Source organism: Megascapheus bottae, chromosome 1 (assembly GCF_031878675.1).
Source record: "Megascapheus bottae isolate mThoBot1 chromosome 1, mThoBot2.hap1, whole genome shotgun sequence".
In the NCBI taxonomy this organism is placed as follows: Eukaryota; Metazoa; Chordata; class Mammalia; order Rodentia; family Geomyidae; genus Megascapheus; species Megascapheus bottae.
This window is the reverse complement of record NC_143509.1, coordinates 39,333,304-39,351,626: the sequence shown is the minus strand read 5'-3', so window position 1 is coordinate 39,351,626 and position 18,323 is coordinate 39,333,304. Positions and strand designations below refer to the sequence as shown.

Below are 18,323 nucleotides of genomic sequence, written 5' to 3'. Positions count from 1 at the left end.
AAACCAATGTGGTTCCTTTTAACCTTGGACAAGTCACTTACGAAGGTCAAAAGTCAATATCCTTGATAGAGCGTTAAAAACTATATAAAGATGAATTGTTGCTCTTAATAAGAGGAAATGCATTTTTACCACTTAGTCTTTTTTCTTTCGTTGTTTGCAAAATCTCTGGAATTTACCATGTCCTCTCTATTTTTATTGCAGTCACACAGTCTAATTCATATTGCCATAATATCCTTTTAATTTATCTTTTCCTGCATCCCACAGTCCAGGAATGGCTGAACTGGATTGTTCTAAAACCCTTGTCTTTCTATTGTGATATCCAGTTCTTGTGAAGTAATAAACAGGAAAGGAATCCATGAATGTTCCTTTCTCCCCTTCCACTCTTAGCCTTAGGTAGGATTCCAGTAAGGTCAATAAAAATCAGATCAGTCTGGGCTGGGAATGTGGCCTAGTAGTAGAGTGCTTGTCTAGCATTCATGAAGACCTGGGTTCGATTCTTCTGTACCACATAGGCAGAAAAAGCCTGAAATGGTGCTATGGCTCAAGTGGTACAGCGTTAGCCTTGAGACAGCCCAAGGACTTTTTCAGACCCTGAGTTCAAGAACTGGGGAAAAAATTAGATCAGTCAATAAGTAAGAAAGTAGATAGATATGTGGGTAAATACATAAAAAATGAGAAAATAAAGCCAGTTAAGTGAAGAATAGAGATTTTTGTAGCTATTTCCTAGTTTCAGCAATTCCACAAACACTTCAAAGATGCTGTATTTATTGTTACAGTGTAGGACAAGATATATAACTTTTGTGTTCATGGGATCTCAATGCATGACAGTTCGGCTTCTGCCTCCATTCCATGTACATTGCTTTGGAAAAGTTCATCATGTCTCCATTATGTTTCTCATAGCCATGCTCTAATTTATATAGTATAGATTAATTTATATAATATAATTCTCTTCTGCTGAATTTTCTGATCATATAGTCTTTCCCCTCTCCCAGAGAGATCTTCTTGCCTTTGATATTCCTGGACTTGTAGGTACAATGCTGAAAGCCTGTTCCTCTCTCATGACTACTCTTATAGATTGAATGCATTCTGTTGATTGACTCATCACTAATCATAAGCCATGGATTCTGAAATTCACATCTGGCCCTGATTTTATTCTTTTTTTTTTGGCTAGTCCTGGGGTTTGAACTCAGGCCTGATCAATGTCCTTGAGCTTTCTTAAGTCTAATTCTCTACCACTTGAGCCACAGAACCACTTCTGTCTTTTTCTGTATTTGTGGTACTGAGGAATTGAACCCAGGGCTTCATGCATGCTAGGCAAGCACTCTTAACAGTAGGTCATGCTCCTGGCCCTTCTGATTTTATTCTTGAAACCAGAACATACATAGCTCACAAACCTACTCAACATTCATATTTGAAGATACTCAGGTGTGAGTTCTTCCTCTTTTTTGTTTCCCCTACTCTACGACTCCCAAGTGAGAAGTCAATCGGTCTCAAGCTTCTGTGTGTGTGTGTGTGTGTGTGTGTATGTGTGTGTGGTATTTGTCACTCTCTTTCTCTCCCCCGTTTCCCCTAGTAATACCTAAATATCAAAAACTATTTATTCTAATAAATGTCTTTTTTAAGTCTACACAATTTCTCATCTCCACTGGTAGCACTTCACCCTTCTCACTGCCATCTCTTACGCAGACAGCTATAAGTAGACCTCATAACTACTCTCGCTGACTCCAATATGGAGAATAGAATGGCCTCCTCATTCACTATGGCTTATTTCAACCAGAATCATCTTTCTAGAAACATATATCTAAATGATAACCCCTGACTTGTCCTTTGAACAAAGTCCAGACTTATTGACAGAACTTCCCCAGCTCCTTTATAATTGTGACCATTCTTGCCTCCTCTGTATTCTCAAACCCTGTCTGCTTCCACCCTGACATCTACACTGGCATCATAATACATACCCAGTTTCCAGAATGGGCTGCGCAGTCTGTTAGCTCTTGCCCATGCTACTCTTTCCCTAAAAATAGTGTTATCTCAACCCATTACCCAGCTAACCTCTGTTCAGCCTCAGAGTTTTAGCTATTACTGCTTCCAACAAGACTGCTGAATCCCCAAGCTTCATTTGGGCTCTCTCCTCTTAGCTCTCAGAGCACGTTGGCTCCCTTAATTGCAGACCTTCCAGTGCTGTGCTGCATCTGTTTATGCCCCACCAGACTGCACACTGCAGTGTCAGAATCAGCTTCTGCCTTGTTCATTGCTGCACTCTAGTGATTTAGAACTTTGCCTCTGAGAAAGCCTGTCTGTAACATTCGCTGAATAAGTGAATTAAATGTAAAAGTGTATATAACAAATTACTTTGAGAAGATGCTACCCTTCTAATTTTAAGAATTGCTTCAATCAAAGAGGAAAATCATTATGAGCAAAATCATTTTTATAAAGCCATTAGAGAAATGCTGCAATCTGTTTTTTTCTTAAGTATATTGTGTCTGGCCTTTCAAAATGTTTTCTTAATTATGTAATAGATCCTGAAGTATGGATATATCACTGCAAGTATGGATATATCACTGGTAACAGGCTATCAATGCAGTCAGGTACCTGAAGATAGAGGAATGTCACTCCATCCATGATCAGCTCTCCTGTGTTTTTGGATTCTGTGGAAATGAGATCTCAGAGGGTGGATTTATTTCCAACCCTGCAGAGCCTTTGGCCTGCCATTTTATTGAGCCTATCTTTTTCTGTGTTTAAATACTGGGAACAAGGTAGCTACTGCCAAAAAATCTAGCTCCAATATCTAGTACCCTTGGCAGAGAAAATATTTTTCCAGTTCTGTCCAAATTAATCCTCATAGGCCATTACATCAAAACACAGGGAAAATGTATGATAATTTTAGCCATCTGTAATTTTTTAAGCATTAGTAGGAAGAACAGAAACTACCTAGCTCCTCAGTAGACATGCACAGTTGGGTATGAGCTCAAGGTAGCCCAACACATTTATGTATTCACCCATTGTGGCTACTGGGGCTCCAGCTACTCTATAGAATCCTGGTCTTGTGGCTAAATCCATCCAGTTTAAATTCAGTGTCAATGGGAAGAGTTTGAGTCACCTTCCTACTCAGAAGTGTTCCAAGATAACAAACTAGATACAAACTCCTGTCTTCACATTTGGTCAACCATGTCATAAAGAAAAAAGGAGGGCTGGGAGTGCGGTTTAGTGGTAGAGTATTTACCTAGCATGCACCAAGCCCTGGGTTCAATTCCTTGGTGCCACGTACACAGAAAAAACTGGAAGTGGTGCTGTGGCTCAGGTGGTAGAGTGCTAGCCTTGAGAAAGCTCAAGGACAGTGCCCAGCACTTGAGTTCAAGCCTTAGGACTGGCAGGGGGAAAAAAAAGTCATAATACCGATGCAATGTGATCAACACAATGTGATCTTTTGATCTTTTCTAATCAGACTTTTCCTGCCAAAATGATGTTTTTCTTTAAAATGTGTTTTTTCTTTAAAACACTCCTCAAATGCAGGGGGATATTTCCACAAAGTGGAAAGTAGTATCTACGTGAATATTCACTAGATCAGGTTTAAATTAACACAATGGAAATGATTAAAAGGAAAATTCCTAAAGTAATCCCCCTGGTGGCCTTTTCCTGCATTAAAGGAAAAAGAAAGAGGAAAGAACCCATTTACCCCAAACAGCCTGAGGTTCTTCCACTTGCAGACTTTTAAAGTTACTCCGTGTGTTGGCACTTTCCAAGTCAAATACTCTCCATTCCATGCTCACAAAAGCTTCATCAAGTGAGTGTTTATCCCATTTTAGGATGGGGAAAGAACCAAGAAATGTGTTAACTTGTTCAAGGTCAGTATTAAGTGTTAGCACTGGTATTCCAATCTGTTCTAACTCCAAACAAAACTCTTGCTCTCAACTATTATTCCTGACTTTCAGGCCCTCACCAACTATAGAACTTAATTTTTTTTCTTTGTCAAAAATGTTCTCTTATTTACATTATTTTTAAAGATACAATAGTAAGGAAAACCAAAAAGTTGAGGGACACAAATTTTGAAACTCTTCAGAATTGCTATTACACTAATGAATTAACTGTTTTTATTTTTATGTATTTATTCCAGTCTTTATCTACACACAATTATGTACATTTTCAAAGGCCATCTTAATACCAATTGAATTGATAAATGTCAACAAATGAGTTGACTTCTCAAATTGAGAGCATAAAATGATTTAATTCTATTTTTTCCCCTTTGCATTCTGAGTTTCATTCCCTTTCTGGAGCAATAACAATAACAAAAGCTTCAGGAATTGTGATTCACACAGCAGATGCGAGGATGAGAAAACCTGCTGGCTAACTGGAGATGAGTTTCACTGGGAAAAAACATAAAAACAAACTATGTGTGATAAACTCATATCCTTGGGAGCTTTGTCAGCTGCCAACACACAAAACTTATACCACCAGAGATCTGTTTTTGTAAAACTTTGGATAGTCACAACTTTCATCTTTATTTCTGCATTTTCCAAGCTGTATTCTAATTTTTTTAATTTTTTTTAATTTTTTTAAAACATGGTTTTATTACTACTTATAAAACAAAAACAAGTTATGAAAATATTTTCCTCTCAAGAAAAAGAAACCAGTCTTTGCAAAATATATACACCATGATGGTTATAATGTATACCCTTACATGTATCTTGGCTATTGTATTTAAGAATAATACCCTGTAGACGTTGGAAAAAGAAACATTTTTCCAACTTTAGTCATATATTGTGACATTCAAAACATATATTGTTGATACAAAACATATATTATTCATACACAAGTCCAAAGGGATTTCACTTCTAGTGTTACAGAGATTCTTTGATTAGGAAGAGAAGATAATTAGAGTTAAGCTACCTTACGTAGTTCTAGGACTGGTTCCCTTTCCATATTTTACCATGGAACCAAGACTGCCATAGAAATCCAGACTGGGCAGGCCATGTCTGCTCCCTTCCATCCCTACCTATGGAGTGGAGCTCCTAGGAGATGATTTCTAAGGTACATGTAAGCTCTCAACTGCTCTTGATTCTACAATTAGCTAAAGTACTTGGAGAATAATGCTCTTCAAAAGTCTGTATTCCAAGCTATATTCTAAAAGATTTTAAACACACACACACACACACACACACACACACGGTTGAGTTCTAGGTAAACTAAATTTAGAACTACTGCATATTATATCTCCTGCTTAGAGATTTACATACATATACACACATAGATACATACATGGTATACATGAAGGTCCTGGGAAATCAGAGAGTAAAGAACTCATTTATTTGTTTTTTACTACCTTGAAGTAGCTGAGCAAAGCAACTTCTGTTTACTTTCACCTAAAAGTTTTTGGTAGATTTATGCAAACCTACCAAGTGAGGCTAGTAAAAATAAGGGCCTAATGGTGATGGTAAAAAAGCAGGCACCACCCATGCCTCACCACCACATGTACCATCTGACTGCCCCTGCTTCCAGAAACATGGGTTTGATTAACAGATCATATATAATAGCTGAAGTTTAGGCTTTGACATAAAATGTTGCCCCCAGGATAAAGGGAGAAAAATATTGTCTCTTAGCTATATCATCTAAGGAGAATCTGAGATGCACAGTAATTAAGGCATTAGACATGGGGTTTTTTTGAGGAACTATTTTATTAGAGGAAAAGGAACCTAAGTATGGTAGACATGGTTCTAAAAATAGTGTGGACAGGTTAGCCAAGGAGTAGTGGGGAATCTGGGAATGGAAAGTTACTGAGAGGAAAGTTACTGAGCAGGATTTGCATTAAATAGATCTGACAAGATTCTTGCTGAAGGTAGGGGTGATTTTACATCATCTGGGGACTTCAGAGACTGAAGAATTTGATCAGATATTGAACACATAAAGATGCATTCTTGCAAATCCTAAAACAGCTTTAGCTCAATTCTTACTAAAACTAGAGTGTGCACAGGCAGATAAAGAAGTCCAAATAGAAATCTAGTCCAAATAAAAGGCTCAAGAAAGTCTAACTGCTATTTGACCAGAGTCCTTATCACATCTAGCCTATAGGCCACCAGCTTCCTAGAGCCTATAGCTCATTTGATCACAGAACTCCTTGTTTCTAGAATGTTCTTTGAGAAATGCTACTAAACCTAGAGGTACCCTCAGCTGTGACTCCTTTCTCTAAGCCTCATCTTCCCACCATTCTCCAGGGCTCTGACCTAAAATAATAGTGGAGCATCTATGTCTACCGATGTGTGATAAATTGCTTCAAATACACTGGAGTAATATTTTATTCAAGATTCTGTAATTTGGGCAGAGCTCTAGAGGATAACTCACCTGAGAGTGAGGCCACAGCTGTAACGTGAACAAATTGCCTTTCTTCTAGTCTTGAGCTTCCTTGTAATTCTATGACAATAACCCAAGTGAATAGCTCAAAGGAAAGAGGAAAAAACAGAACCACATCACCTTTTGGTAGCTATCCTCATGTCACTTCCAGTGTTTTCCATTTGCAGCTAAGGCATTTAAAGACAGGGAAATAGCCTCTTAACAGAGGATAGCAAGGATCTGGTATCTTAGTCTATTTTGTGCTGCTGTAGCAGAATACCACAGACTAAGTACATTACAAGGGAAAAAACTGCTTTCTTACAGTTGTAATAATCTGGGAATCTTAGACGGAGGCCCACATCTGGTGAGAGGCTTCTTCTTGTGTCCTCACACAGCAGACAGACTGTGAGAGAAGAGCAAAGAGGTTCTTTCATATCAAAACCACTCTCATGAAGCCTGACTCATTCCTGTAATGATAAAATCCATGGCTGAAGACACAGCTTTCAGACTCTAATTGTGACTTATTCGGTCACACCTTTGCATTGGGAGTTAAGTTTGTAACATAGAGACTTGGTAATATACATGTAATATATTGCTGTAGTCACTTTAGAAAGGTTTTCTTTGCTGCAGATGGAACAAGTAAAATGTTGTGAATTCTCATCATTTCCTAATAATAGCATGACAATGAACAAGTATCCCTCTACTATTATATCATATTGTTTGCCCTACTGTGAATTAAGCATATCATTTTTATTTATTTATTTATTTTGCCTGTCCTGGGGCTTGAGCTCATGGCTTGAGCACTGTCCCTGGGCTAGAGCTCTACCACTTTAACCACAGAACCACTTCTGGCATTTTCTATGTATATGGTACCAACGAATTGAGCGGGGGTCTTTGTGCATAATAGGCAGGTACTCTACCACTAGGCCAAACTCCTGGCCCATCATTATTTTTATTTTACCATTGTATAGTGAACTTCTTGAGGGTAAAATCCACTTTTAGTTGTGTGTGTGCGTGTGTGTGTATGTGTGTGTGTGTGTGTGTGTGTGTGAGAGAGAGAGAGAGAGAGAGAGAGAGAGAGAGAGAGAGAGAGAGAGAGAGAGAGAGAGAGAGAGTATGTGTGTGTTATTCTGAAAGTTTCCTAATGTAAAACACCATGACAAGGTCAAGTGCCGGTGACTCACACCTGTCATCCCAGCTACTCAGGAGGCTAAGATCTGAGGATAGAGATATGAAACCAGCCTGAGAAGAAAAAAAAATCAAGAGATTCTTATCTCCAGTTAACCAGCAAAACACCAGAAGTAGAGCTGTGGCTCAAGTGGCAGAGCACCAACCTTGAGTTCCCGGCCTGAGTTCAAGCCCTAGTACACACACACAAACACACACACACACACACACACGCACTCACGCAAAAGCACAATGTTGGGTACAGAAAATAAGTGCAATAGCTTGTTGTTTTGAACCAGGAGGGAGTTTCCCAGCACTTTTCAGTACTTAGAGATAAGGCTAAAGAAAAAGCCAGCCCGCAAGTGCTGAGGCATTGCTTGCAGCTTACTGTACTCATCTGGCTTCCTCTGCTACTTGACCTGATGTCACCTAGAGTTTGGACCTAGGCTCAAACCCAAGGACCCTCCCTCCATCTCCTTGGGCCTGTTGTAACAGAGCCCTAGTCTCCCATCCCAAATTTCCCAAAAGGCATCCCAGGAGGCTTGCAGCCTTCTTCCCATAAGTCCTTCTTCCCAAAGAGGCTCAAAACCTCATACAGAGTCAGGTACACATTAACAACCATTCTTTTTGTGACTGCAAATGTCACTGAAAGTAAGAATCAATCTAATATGAAATTACATTCTGCAAAGACATTTCTGCAAAGACATTTCTTGGCTAAAGCAAATACTAAAAGCCAAGCAGAAGTGACATGTTCCTGTCTGGACAACAGGTATTGCCCTTTATTTTTCAATTTTCCATTCCACTCTTTCCAGGTGAGGCGAGGAATCAACAAACAAGGACCTACTTTAGATTCTCTTTATTGGAAATGTCTCATGTTTCCTTCTCCAAATCCTTCTCAAACCCCTTACTACATTATTTCTCCTTCCTGTGTTCTGTCTTCCTTCTTGCCATCAGTTGCCATTTCTCTTCACATTCTGCAGGCACTGTGCTACTGCACAGGCACTGTGCTACTGTTATTCTTCAGCTCTTACATGTTACAAATTCTAACCACCACGTAGATCACTTACTCATCACAACTTTCCAATACATTTTTCTTTACATTTACACTGGGGTAAATGAAAACGTGGAAGAGGTGAATTTAGATTCCTATGGTTAGCTAAGGAGTTAGGGTTCCAAATTTTCTACCCAAGACTAAAACCTTCCTATGATGTTCAAATTGAGAAAATGAAGATAAGATAGATCCATTTCTTACAAATCTTACAGATTTTATTAATTTTTTGGTGGGTCTTGGGGCTTGAACTCAGCCTGGGCGCTGTCCCTGAACTCTTCAGCTCAAGGCTACCACCCTATCCCTGGGCCTGGGGATTATGCCTGAGCTCTTCAGCTCAAGGATCCCACCCTACCTTTGGGCCAAGCCCCATTTCCTATTTTCTAGAGGTTACTTGGAGATAAGAGTCTCAGGACATTCTGTGCCCGGGCTGTCTTTGAACCTCAATCCTCAGACCTCAGCCTCCTGAGTAGCTAGTAGTACAGGTGTGAGCCACCGTGCTGGATCAGATTTTATTAATTTTGAACCTTCCTGTTCAATTCAGTGAATCAGTTCATTAAAACTTGTGCAACCAGAGCTCTTGAGCGGTCAGGCTGTGAAGCTGATCTGTGAGATAGTCTGACCTTTCCCTTGAATTGGTCATTTGTCTCTGTTTAAAGACTTTGTTTTTGACTGTTGGGAAATCTTGTGAGAAAAAGAAAGCCAAATCTATTTACAGGAAGTTTCTATATTTTGTTTCACAAAGCTCAGACCCCTGCACTGCCATTCATTTTTCCCTTGTTCTACTGAATGCAAGACAAGACTAAGCCATCATGTCCAGCACTCATCATCCACCTGTACCTTGAGGCATAAAGGAATATTTTCTTTGTGTATACAGTTATTTGGATGTCTCTTTTTAATTGTTCTGATCCACTGACAATTAATCAATGAACGTTAAAGAGGCTAAAAGAAAGTAAGATATCTCATAGACAGAAGCCCACATTGATTGGTTCTTTGACAACAAAGCTCCTGAATCTTTCTACACAAAAAGTATCTGACTCAGCAATGATTAAAATAAACTGGTATATTGGAACTGAGAATATTCTGTCATTTCTTAAACCTGGTTTTAAAATCAATTTATTTGCTTATTCTTTGTATTTTAAGTTTTATAATATGAGAAAATAAACATAGAACTATGCACATGCTAGACAATTACTCTACAACTAAACTGTATCTCTAGTCTCTTTAGTTTATTTTTTAAGGCAAACACCTATAGTCCCATCATTCTCCTGGAATTTTCCTGCCTAGGGCAGAAGGATCAAAAGTTAGATGCCAGTCTTGGGTACATAGCAATATCCTGTTTTAAAAAATCCCATATACATAAATAACTTGCTTCTACTAATACACACACACGCACACACACACACACACACACACACACACACTAGTTTCCTGGTTTCTTATAGAAATTTTTAATTTTTACAATTTTACAATAAAAGGAAATAGCAAAGGAAAAATGTCAAAATAATTTTGGGGATATGCTTGAAAATTTTCACTTTTTAGTCTTAATGAACAGGCTAGAAACCTTATAGAAAAAAATATGATTTTATGCTATTAACTCCCTTCTCTATTACTCTGATCTAAGTTAGTCCAGGTAAACAGCGAAGCCTGAGCTGCTTACTGTCCAATAAATAAATGCTATCTTGGGATTTTACAAATGAGGAAAAGTAGTATGATGAGGGGTTAAAATGACAGTCCCAGTTCACAGAAATCCTGGCATCTTCTAGCACATACTTCTTCCCAACCAATGAAACAGGATGTCAGAACTGAGGGAATGCAGAAGCAAGCAGTTGGTCCAGTGTGAGGCTATTGCAGAAGACATGCCGTAGGAACTAAACTTGAAAAGAGTTATGCTTCATTTCTAAACCGATCTTACTTTTCCACCCAAATAATGCTTTCTACCAAAAGAAAATTTGGGAAATTCTGAAAATTACAAGAAAACATAATGGAGTAAATAACTCATGATCATTTCCATAAAAGCAGTGCTACAGATCCCTTTCTTTTAAAGCTTTCATAGTTTTGTTTTCCTGTCCTTGTGATCCTATTTCTCAAGGAATATTATAACTCAAGGACTATACAATGCAATGATAAATTCTATAGAAATATGGTTTAAATTGCTACATTATGAAAAAAGGGATGAAAGAAGCTTTGCCATGGTTTGCTTAATCTAGTGCCTTATGTTTAAGTAATTAAGTGGAAGATGAAGAGTTAAATAAAGAGCATTATCTAGAAGAATAAGTTATTTACAGAAAATTAAACCATCAAGTACTACCAGTATATATACCTTATTTTTAAGGTTCTAGGAAAACTTTGCTTCATTCTTTGATTTCTCTCCATTGTGCAAAAGCACTAAAACAGTACCTACTTTTATTCAGCATCTATAATGCTTTTCATGTTACAGATACATTTTCTCAGTTAATTATTGTAACAAGTAATATAACTTTCTGTTGCATATTCATTTGAAAGATAAGGTAAAATGAGAATAGGAGGGATTTTGAGACTTTCCGAAGGTCATTGAGAGTAAGTATTTGAATCCAGAACCACCTGAGGAGAACGGTGTTTCTCTTAATCTTAAACACAGCAGATCCCAAGTGTTTTGTGAATTTGCAATATTGCTGTCACTAAACAGTTCTTAAAAAAAATGAAAACAGATTGCAAACAGTGGCTCACTTCTGATGTAACCAAGTAACTTGTTATGTGTTGACTGTGAAAAACAATCTACCCAAATCCCAGGACAGCCAAAAACAAAAAAGAAACAGAAAGGAAAAACCTCATTAATCAATTCAACCCCCTTGGTCATGTTTAAATTGTTTAAAATGCAAATATGCTTCAGATTTTCCTAAAATTCATTTAAAATAGTCAGGGGAAGCATTGTTAATTGCAGCTACATAAATAAATTCTAGATTTTGAGAGACTGCATGAAAACCAATTCTGCTAAAACTATTCTTCTGTAATTAAATGAAAATGACACTGTCAGCAGTAACTCAATTTAAGTAGAATCAGGAAGTCTTGGTATGTCTGAGAGATCCTGGTAGCCTCACCTTAGCTGAGCTTCCATTTTCCTCAGCAGTTGCGTTTATGACTGCAGGAAATGGGACATATTGCTTAGTCACACAACGTAGGGCTTCATGAAGCCCTCCCATTCAAAGACTTGTGATACATTGAGTTCCCAGGACTCACATCACAGCTTTGTAGCTGCCTTTCCACATATGTGGACACATTGCCTTCTCTCATCACCAGGATCTTCATTTATTTTTTTTTTATTGTTGGGGTAATGTATAGAGGGGTTATGGTTACATTCGCCAGATAGTACGTTACTTCTCACACAATGATACCCATTCTTATCACCAGGACCTTTAAGAAAGTTGTTTAATATAAAATTCACTTGGTAGATTTTTTAAATTTCTATTTCAGACAAGTTAGAAGCACATCTTTGAAAAGCTATTAGAGACTCCTGCCATTTTCTTCCAAAACTCAATATCAAATAACATTCAGCTTCCACACCATGTTAAAAGGAAAAGATAATTTATTGTGTTTCCTCTTGTTTTTTAACTCATTTGCTTATAAATACAAAGCATATGTTCATCACAGAAAATCCATTTGGAAAGTACAAAATGTATGAAGAAATAAGAAAAATATCACCTTTATGCAAAAAAAGACACAATAGCATAGTTCCTTCTTTTTTCTACCCATCTTTTATATATTTCAGATTATTTTTTGTTTGTGCAATTTGGTCATCTACAAGAATGATGCCTTAGAAAAGAAATTTTACATTGCATCTCTAACCTTAGCCTGGATGCCGAGTGTAGTAGGAACTCTGAGAATCTGAGTCAGTGATTGTCAGCTTCCCTGGCGGCATGAGCCTTCATGTGAGGAAGTCCCTGACAAAGGTCAAAGCCCATTTTTGTGGTGAGAGTGACTATTCCAGACCTGCCTAAGGAGGAGGTCATGATACACTACATTCTTAGTGGCTTGCGATGAGCCATGTTGGGCTGGCCCTTATGCCCGAAATACTTTCATCCAAAAGGGACAAGGAGAACTCTTGCTCCAGGACAGCCACCACCCAGACAGGCTAGAAGGCTTTATGAGAAAGGATAACCTCAAGTCAGGTTGAGGTTATGGGCAAGTCATTGGACTTAAAATGACCAAAGTTGGGATTTGAAGATAAGGATTATAAATTTCATTTCCAGGCTCAAGTGTTCAACATTGTTGGCTTTGTTTTGTTTAAAGAAAATAAAATGATTTTTAAGCCTATGGAAAATAACGTGGCCTTGGACACAAGTCTGAAAGGCTTATATAGTATGCCAGAATAACAAAGGCAGAATCTCTGCCCTCTTGTCTGTCATGGTGATTGGCGCATGGCTTCAAATTGAGACTCTTGGATCTCAGATCTCAGCCTCCTAAGTAGTTAGGTTTATAGATGTGAGCTACTAGTGCCTTTGCCCCTATTTCTTAAGTTCTTTAAAACACTTACTTCTTCCTCTCCTGTCTTCTAAAAGTATCCACTTCCAGCTTAATACAATACAAGCCAACCAAGGCAGCTCCTGTAGAGAAATTCTGCTTCCGTTGACACGCAGAGAACAAATGGCCTAGTTTTCCTTATAGGTCATCCATGGAGAAGTTAAAAAGAAAACACCCAGTATTATCCTTCAAAGAATTATTGTGACGCAGAAAAGACCTTAAAGAGGTTTCTAAGGCTAGGTTCACGCCCAAAGCCCGGGTCCTTTATTCTTCATAACTAGGAGTGAAATTTTCCTATATGCAGAAGCATGGATTTGGAAGCCAGATGGAGTTCAGATCCTGTGAATTAGACCTTTGGGACCAGAACATCTAGGCTCAGTTGTTTCCTAGTACAGATTGTCTTCACAAGCCAATGCCCAGCCAGCTCCAGAGCAGCTGCTCTCATCTTCATATTCTAGGACCCATGCTGGTAAAGGCCTCGCTTCTCAAAATGTGTGTCTGACGTCACATTCGAAACTGCCTGTGACTGTGGAAACCCCAAGTTCATGGTAGTTTAATTTCTAAATTTTCAACTTTACAATGGTACAAAACTGGATGCAATCATACTTTTAGTAACCTGTCTTAGGCTAGCTGCATGCAGGAGAATACGCTTCTGTCACAATCGGCAACAACCACAGCTTCCAGTCAGCCAATAATCAATGAGCCTGTGAGTTCCATGTCCAGTACTGAAAAACACGAATAGTAAATACTCAGCATCTACAATGTATTGTGTGCCTAAGCTATGATGCTCAGCAAGTCAGCTTTAATATATTTAATATATTTTCTACCTTTCTTATTTTTTTACTTAAGGACCATTAATTAGGACCTAACTACATAATAAGGGGAAGAATCTGCAAGAATCTGATTTTTTTGGTTTCTATCATTCAGGACCGTTGGCTGGTAGTTATTTTCCTGATTTGCTTCAACACTTAAACCATTGCATACCTTCCAGAAGATTGTCAACCATTTGTTGGGTGTAGCCAGCCTAAATACATTCATTCATCACTGAAATCATTTTGATCTCTGAGGAAAACTATCTCCAAGAATAAACAAGTAATATAATTTTTTTCAATTCTTTCTTTCTTCATTTTCTTCCCCACCTCCTAGTCAGATACAGAGTTTTGGGATAAGATGCAAGCAGAGTGGGAAGAGATGGCTCGGAGGAACTGGATATCTGAGAACCAAGAAGCCCAGAACCAAGTCACAATCTCAGTCAGTGAGAAGGTAACCAACCACTTCTCTTCTTTTCTTACCATGCTGACTAGTTTACTCATTTTCTTCAGATCCTGTTTTATAGAGAAGTCAGTAACTACTTTGTCAGAAATGTAAGACTTCAAGATTACTTTATGTCGATCTGATCTAGAAGAAACTTGGTAGATTGAAGTCGTCCAGTGTGAGCAGGCAGTTCAGAAGGAATGCCATGCTCCTACAGTTTGGTAGCCACCCAGAATTTGGATCCTGACCAGTAGCCAGCTGTGGAAGTAACTAATGGTCAGAACGAAGTTTGAAAAAGAGCTTTTCCTAATCCCCCGATGTGTCAGACATTCACACTACTTTCACTGATAGACCAACAGCAGAAGTGATGTACGTGAGTGACAAGGGAGAGAGGGACAGGGTTTAGTTTATATGTTCTTGATAGGTAGCCATTGAATTACTAGAAAAGAATTTCTGTACCGAATGTGCTGATCGCCCAATTAAGGCAATCCTTCAGGAAATTCCTTAGGGATACTTCTGTGATGGCAGCCCCAGAAAATGTAGTCAGTGAACAACCCAATACCTATGACATCTGATTGGTGTAAAATCTCTGCCTAGAAAAACAAACACATAATGGGGAGAAAAGACTTGGGAAATTAGTATAAATGAGTTGAAAGATAGAAATGTGTACATTTCTTATATTTAAAAACTCATACATATAGATGTGTATAGATACCATCATCATGAGTAGTAAAGTAATCCTCAATAATATTCACTTCTAATGACTTCTATGATGTTTTGTTTAATAAAACAAATACTTACTAAGTATGTACTCTGCACTGTGTATTGAAGATATGGTGATGAAGAGGCTGACTTTAGAGGATTTGCAATCTGTGTAGTGATTAAAGTGTCTCTCCCTACCCAAAAGTCTCTGACCTTCAGTAGATGAAATCATCTCAGTTGTTAGAAATACTTGTTTGTTAAGCATAACATTTGAAATATGATGTAAAATCAGTGTTAATAAAATCTTTTTATTAAAAGAAGGAATAGCTGTTTTCCACAAAGAAATAAGAATTAGGTAAGAAGAAAGAACACTGGGGCGTATCATCAGATACTGGGTCATAATGCCAGCTCCTGAGGCCTGGCTGGGATCCTGAACCCTCACCCAGTGACTATACCACCATCACACAAACTGATCAAATCTTGTGGGGTTTGAATAGAGGTCTTGTTTTTCTATGTATCTGTCGGAAAGGTCTCCCTCTCCCTCCATTTGACCTATTTTTAAAGTCTACCAATATCATGAACAGGTTTTCTTATTTGTATTATATTGTAAGATTAATGATAAATGGTGCTAGTAATTTGCAACAAATAATATTCTCAGATACTTCAGGTGAGAGTTCAACACAAACACAGTCCAGCTGTATGTGTAACAGTCTATATTGCTTTTTTCCAAGTCCCTTTAGGAGCCAATACTAATCATCAAATACAAACAAATATTTGAGCATGAAACTTTCTCTGTAGCTTTCCTTATAATGCAGAAGCTTTTTTTCATTTTCATTTTTGTTTCTTTATTGGTTGTTGGACTTTAACTTGGGGCCTGGGTACCATCCTTGAGACCTTTTGTTTAAGGCTAGTGCTCTACTACTTGGAACCACAAATACATTTCTGGGTTTTTTGGTGGTTAATTGGAGATAAGTCTCATGGACTTTCCTGCCTGGGCAGGCTCTGAGCCAAGATCCTCAGATCTCAGCCTCCTGACTAGCTAGGATTACAGGTGAGTCACCAGTGCCTAACTGAAGAAGTTTTTGAATAACCAAATGTTCATTAGTAAGAATTGAGTAAAACAATTGAGTATATCCATAAAGACTTAAGAAATAAAAATTTAATGAGACTTAATGGGACTGCAAATGAGCCTTTTAATTTATATATGCAGAGAAAAACACTAGACGATTTATATATATATATATATATCCTATATTACAGTTTATTTTTTGCCAGTCCTGGGCTTGAGCTCAGGGCCTGAGCACTGTCCTTGGGATTTCTCAAGGCTAGAGCTCTACCACTTGAACCTCAGCACCAGTTCCGGCTTTTTTCTATGTATGTGATACCAAGGAATCAAACCGGGTATTCGTGCATGCTAAGTAAGCACTCTACCACTAGGCCAAACTCCTGGCCCCCAATATTTCATTTTTGCCAAAATCTGACCTGGCACTGGTGGCTCACACCTGTAATCCTAGCTACTCAGGATGCTGAGGTCTGAGGACTGGAGTTCACAGTCAGCCCAGGTGTCTAGGAATGTGGCTTAGTGGTAGAGTGCTTGCCTACCATGCTCAAACCCTGGGTTCTATTCCTCAGAACTACACACACACACACACACACACACACACACACACACACACACACACACCTCTGAAAGTGATGTTTAAAAGGTAAAGCTCTCGCTTTGAGCAAAAGAAGCTCAAGGACAGTGCTCAGCCCAGAGCTCAAGCCTGTGAGACTCATCTCCGATTAACTACCAGAAAACCAGAAGTGGTGCTGTGACTCAAATGGTATAGTGTTAGCCTTGAGCTGAAGAGCTCAAGGATAGTGCCCAGGCCCAGAGTTCAAGCTCCATGACAAAAAAAGAAAATCTATGCCTTTAAAAGATGCATGTTTTTCTAGGTATGAAACATCCTTCAGCAGGACAAAAATCTGAGAGGGGTGGGCAGCAGCAACACTTAGCAAAACTTTGTCCAAAGAAGCAGTGATTGTAAAAGAATAACTATAAAGACCAAGAGGAATATCAGAAGGAAATCTAACTCCAAAATAATGAGTGCTGGTCATTTTAGATTGTGGAATTCTGAATAGCTTTATTTCTCTGTAGATTATTCTGTGTTACCTAAAAATCATATAAGAAAATATACTATTTTTACTAAAGAAAACCAGGAATTTAAATTTTATAGATTTTATTGTTACTGTAATGATGATATGCAGAGGGGTTATATGAGTCAGATAAAGTGTACATTTCTTTTTGAACAAGGTTATTCTCTCTCCCCTACTCTCCTAGCTTTTCCCTCCCATCCCTACCCGTAAGTTATATAATTCGTCTTCAACAAAACCTGTTTCCATTTACTGGACTTTGTTTCAATAAATATTATTTTACATGACCAGATGCACATAGGTATTGTGCCTTTGTGATCCTCTCCCAGGACCCTGCTCCTTTAATCTCACTGTGTTTGAATCCTTAGAGACCTGTATAATTTATCATGTCCCAGTGTATTTTTTTCAGTAATTTAAATTTAATACATTTATCAAAATATCAAAGTTAAAATGAACTAGCTCATACTGAGTGTAAGAACATGGGAATCAAATAACAGATTGAGCAGTGACCCATCTATATGTTGTAGGGATATTATTTTCACACGGAGAACCCCTTCAAGGACTGGCCTGGTGCATTTGAAGAAGGATTAAAAAGGCTGAAGGAGGGGGACCTGCCAGTCACCATTCTGTTCATGGAGGCGGCAATTCTTCAGGACCCTGGAGATGCAGAGGTAACACAAACTCTTCTTTTTCTCAGACTTAGAAAGTGGCTGCTTATGATAAGGAGACAAGTAAGCCCCTAGAAGATTTACAGCCATGCTTTCTCTTCCTCCAGTGTGGGACAAGGACAGACCATTACGTCAACCCATTACGTCTCCAAACCCATTAAGGCTTATAGACAGTATAGAATAGTGGTTGAGTTTCTAGATTCAGCTACTCCTGTACATAGTTTCAAACCACTGTTCTACCTGAGACAAACCCCTGACACCTGAGACAGCTCTCCTATGTGTAAAAATAAAAATAAATTATCATAGTAACTGTCTCTTTAGGTGTTTGCCAAGATTAAAATAGCTCATACTAAAAAAAAAAAAAATTCAGCCTAGTTCCTGGCACATCAATATTTGAGTCTTCATTCTTTTTGTTCATCATGACTGGTTTATGTACTAAGAATAAGTGATAAGGTTAGTTAGTGATATCTTGTTCATCAAATTAAAAAAATCGTTTATCTGTACTAGAGTTTAAACTCAGAGCT

The 18,323-nt window shown here is 38.2% G+C and overlaps 1 protein-coding gene across 4 annotated transcripts in view; it reads left to right on the top strand.

Annotated features, from left to right (window-relative positions):
- The window catches only part of Pex5l (peroxisomal biogenesis factor 5 like), a 169,895-nt gene that overhangs the window by 137,278 nt on the left and 14,294 nt on the right, over nt 1-18,323 (top strand). For all 4 annotated transcript variants that reach the window (XM_090342489.1, XM_090342486.1, XM_090342487.1 and 1 more), the window contains 2 exons: nt 14,186-14,302; nt 17,659-17,802. In XM_090342489.1, coding sequence (XP_090198615.1) covers nt 14,186-14,302; nt 17,659-17,802 — 261 coding nt within the window. The remainder of the gene's footprint in view (nt 1-14,185; nt 14,303-17,658; nt 17,803-18,323) is intronic.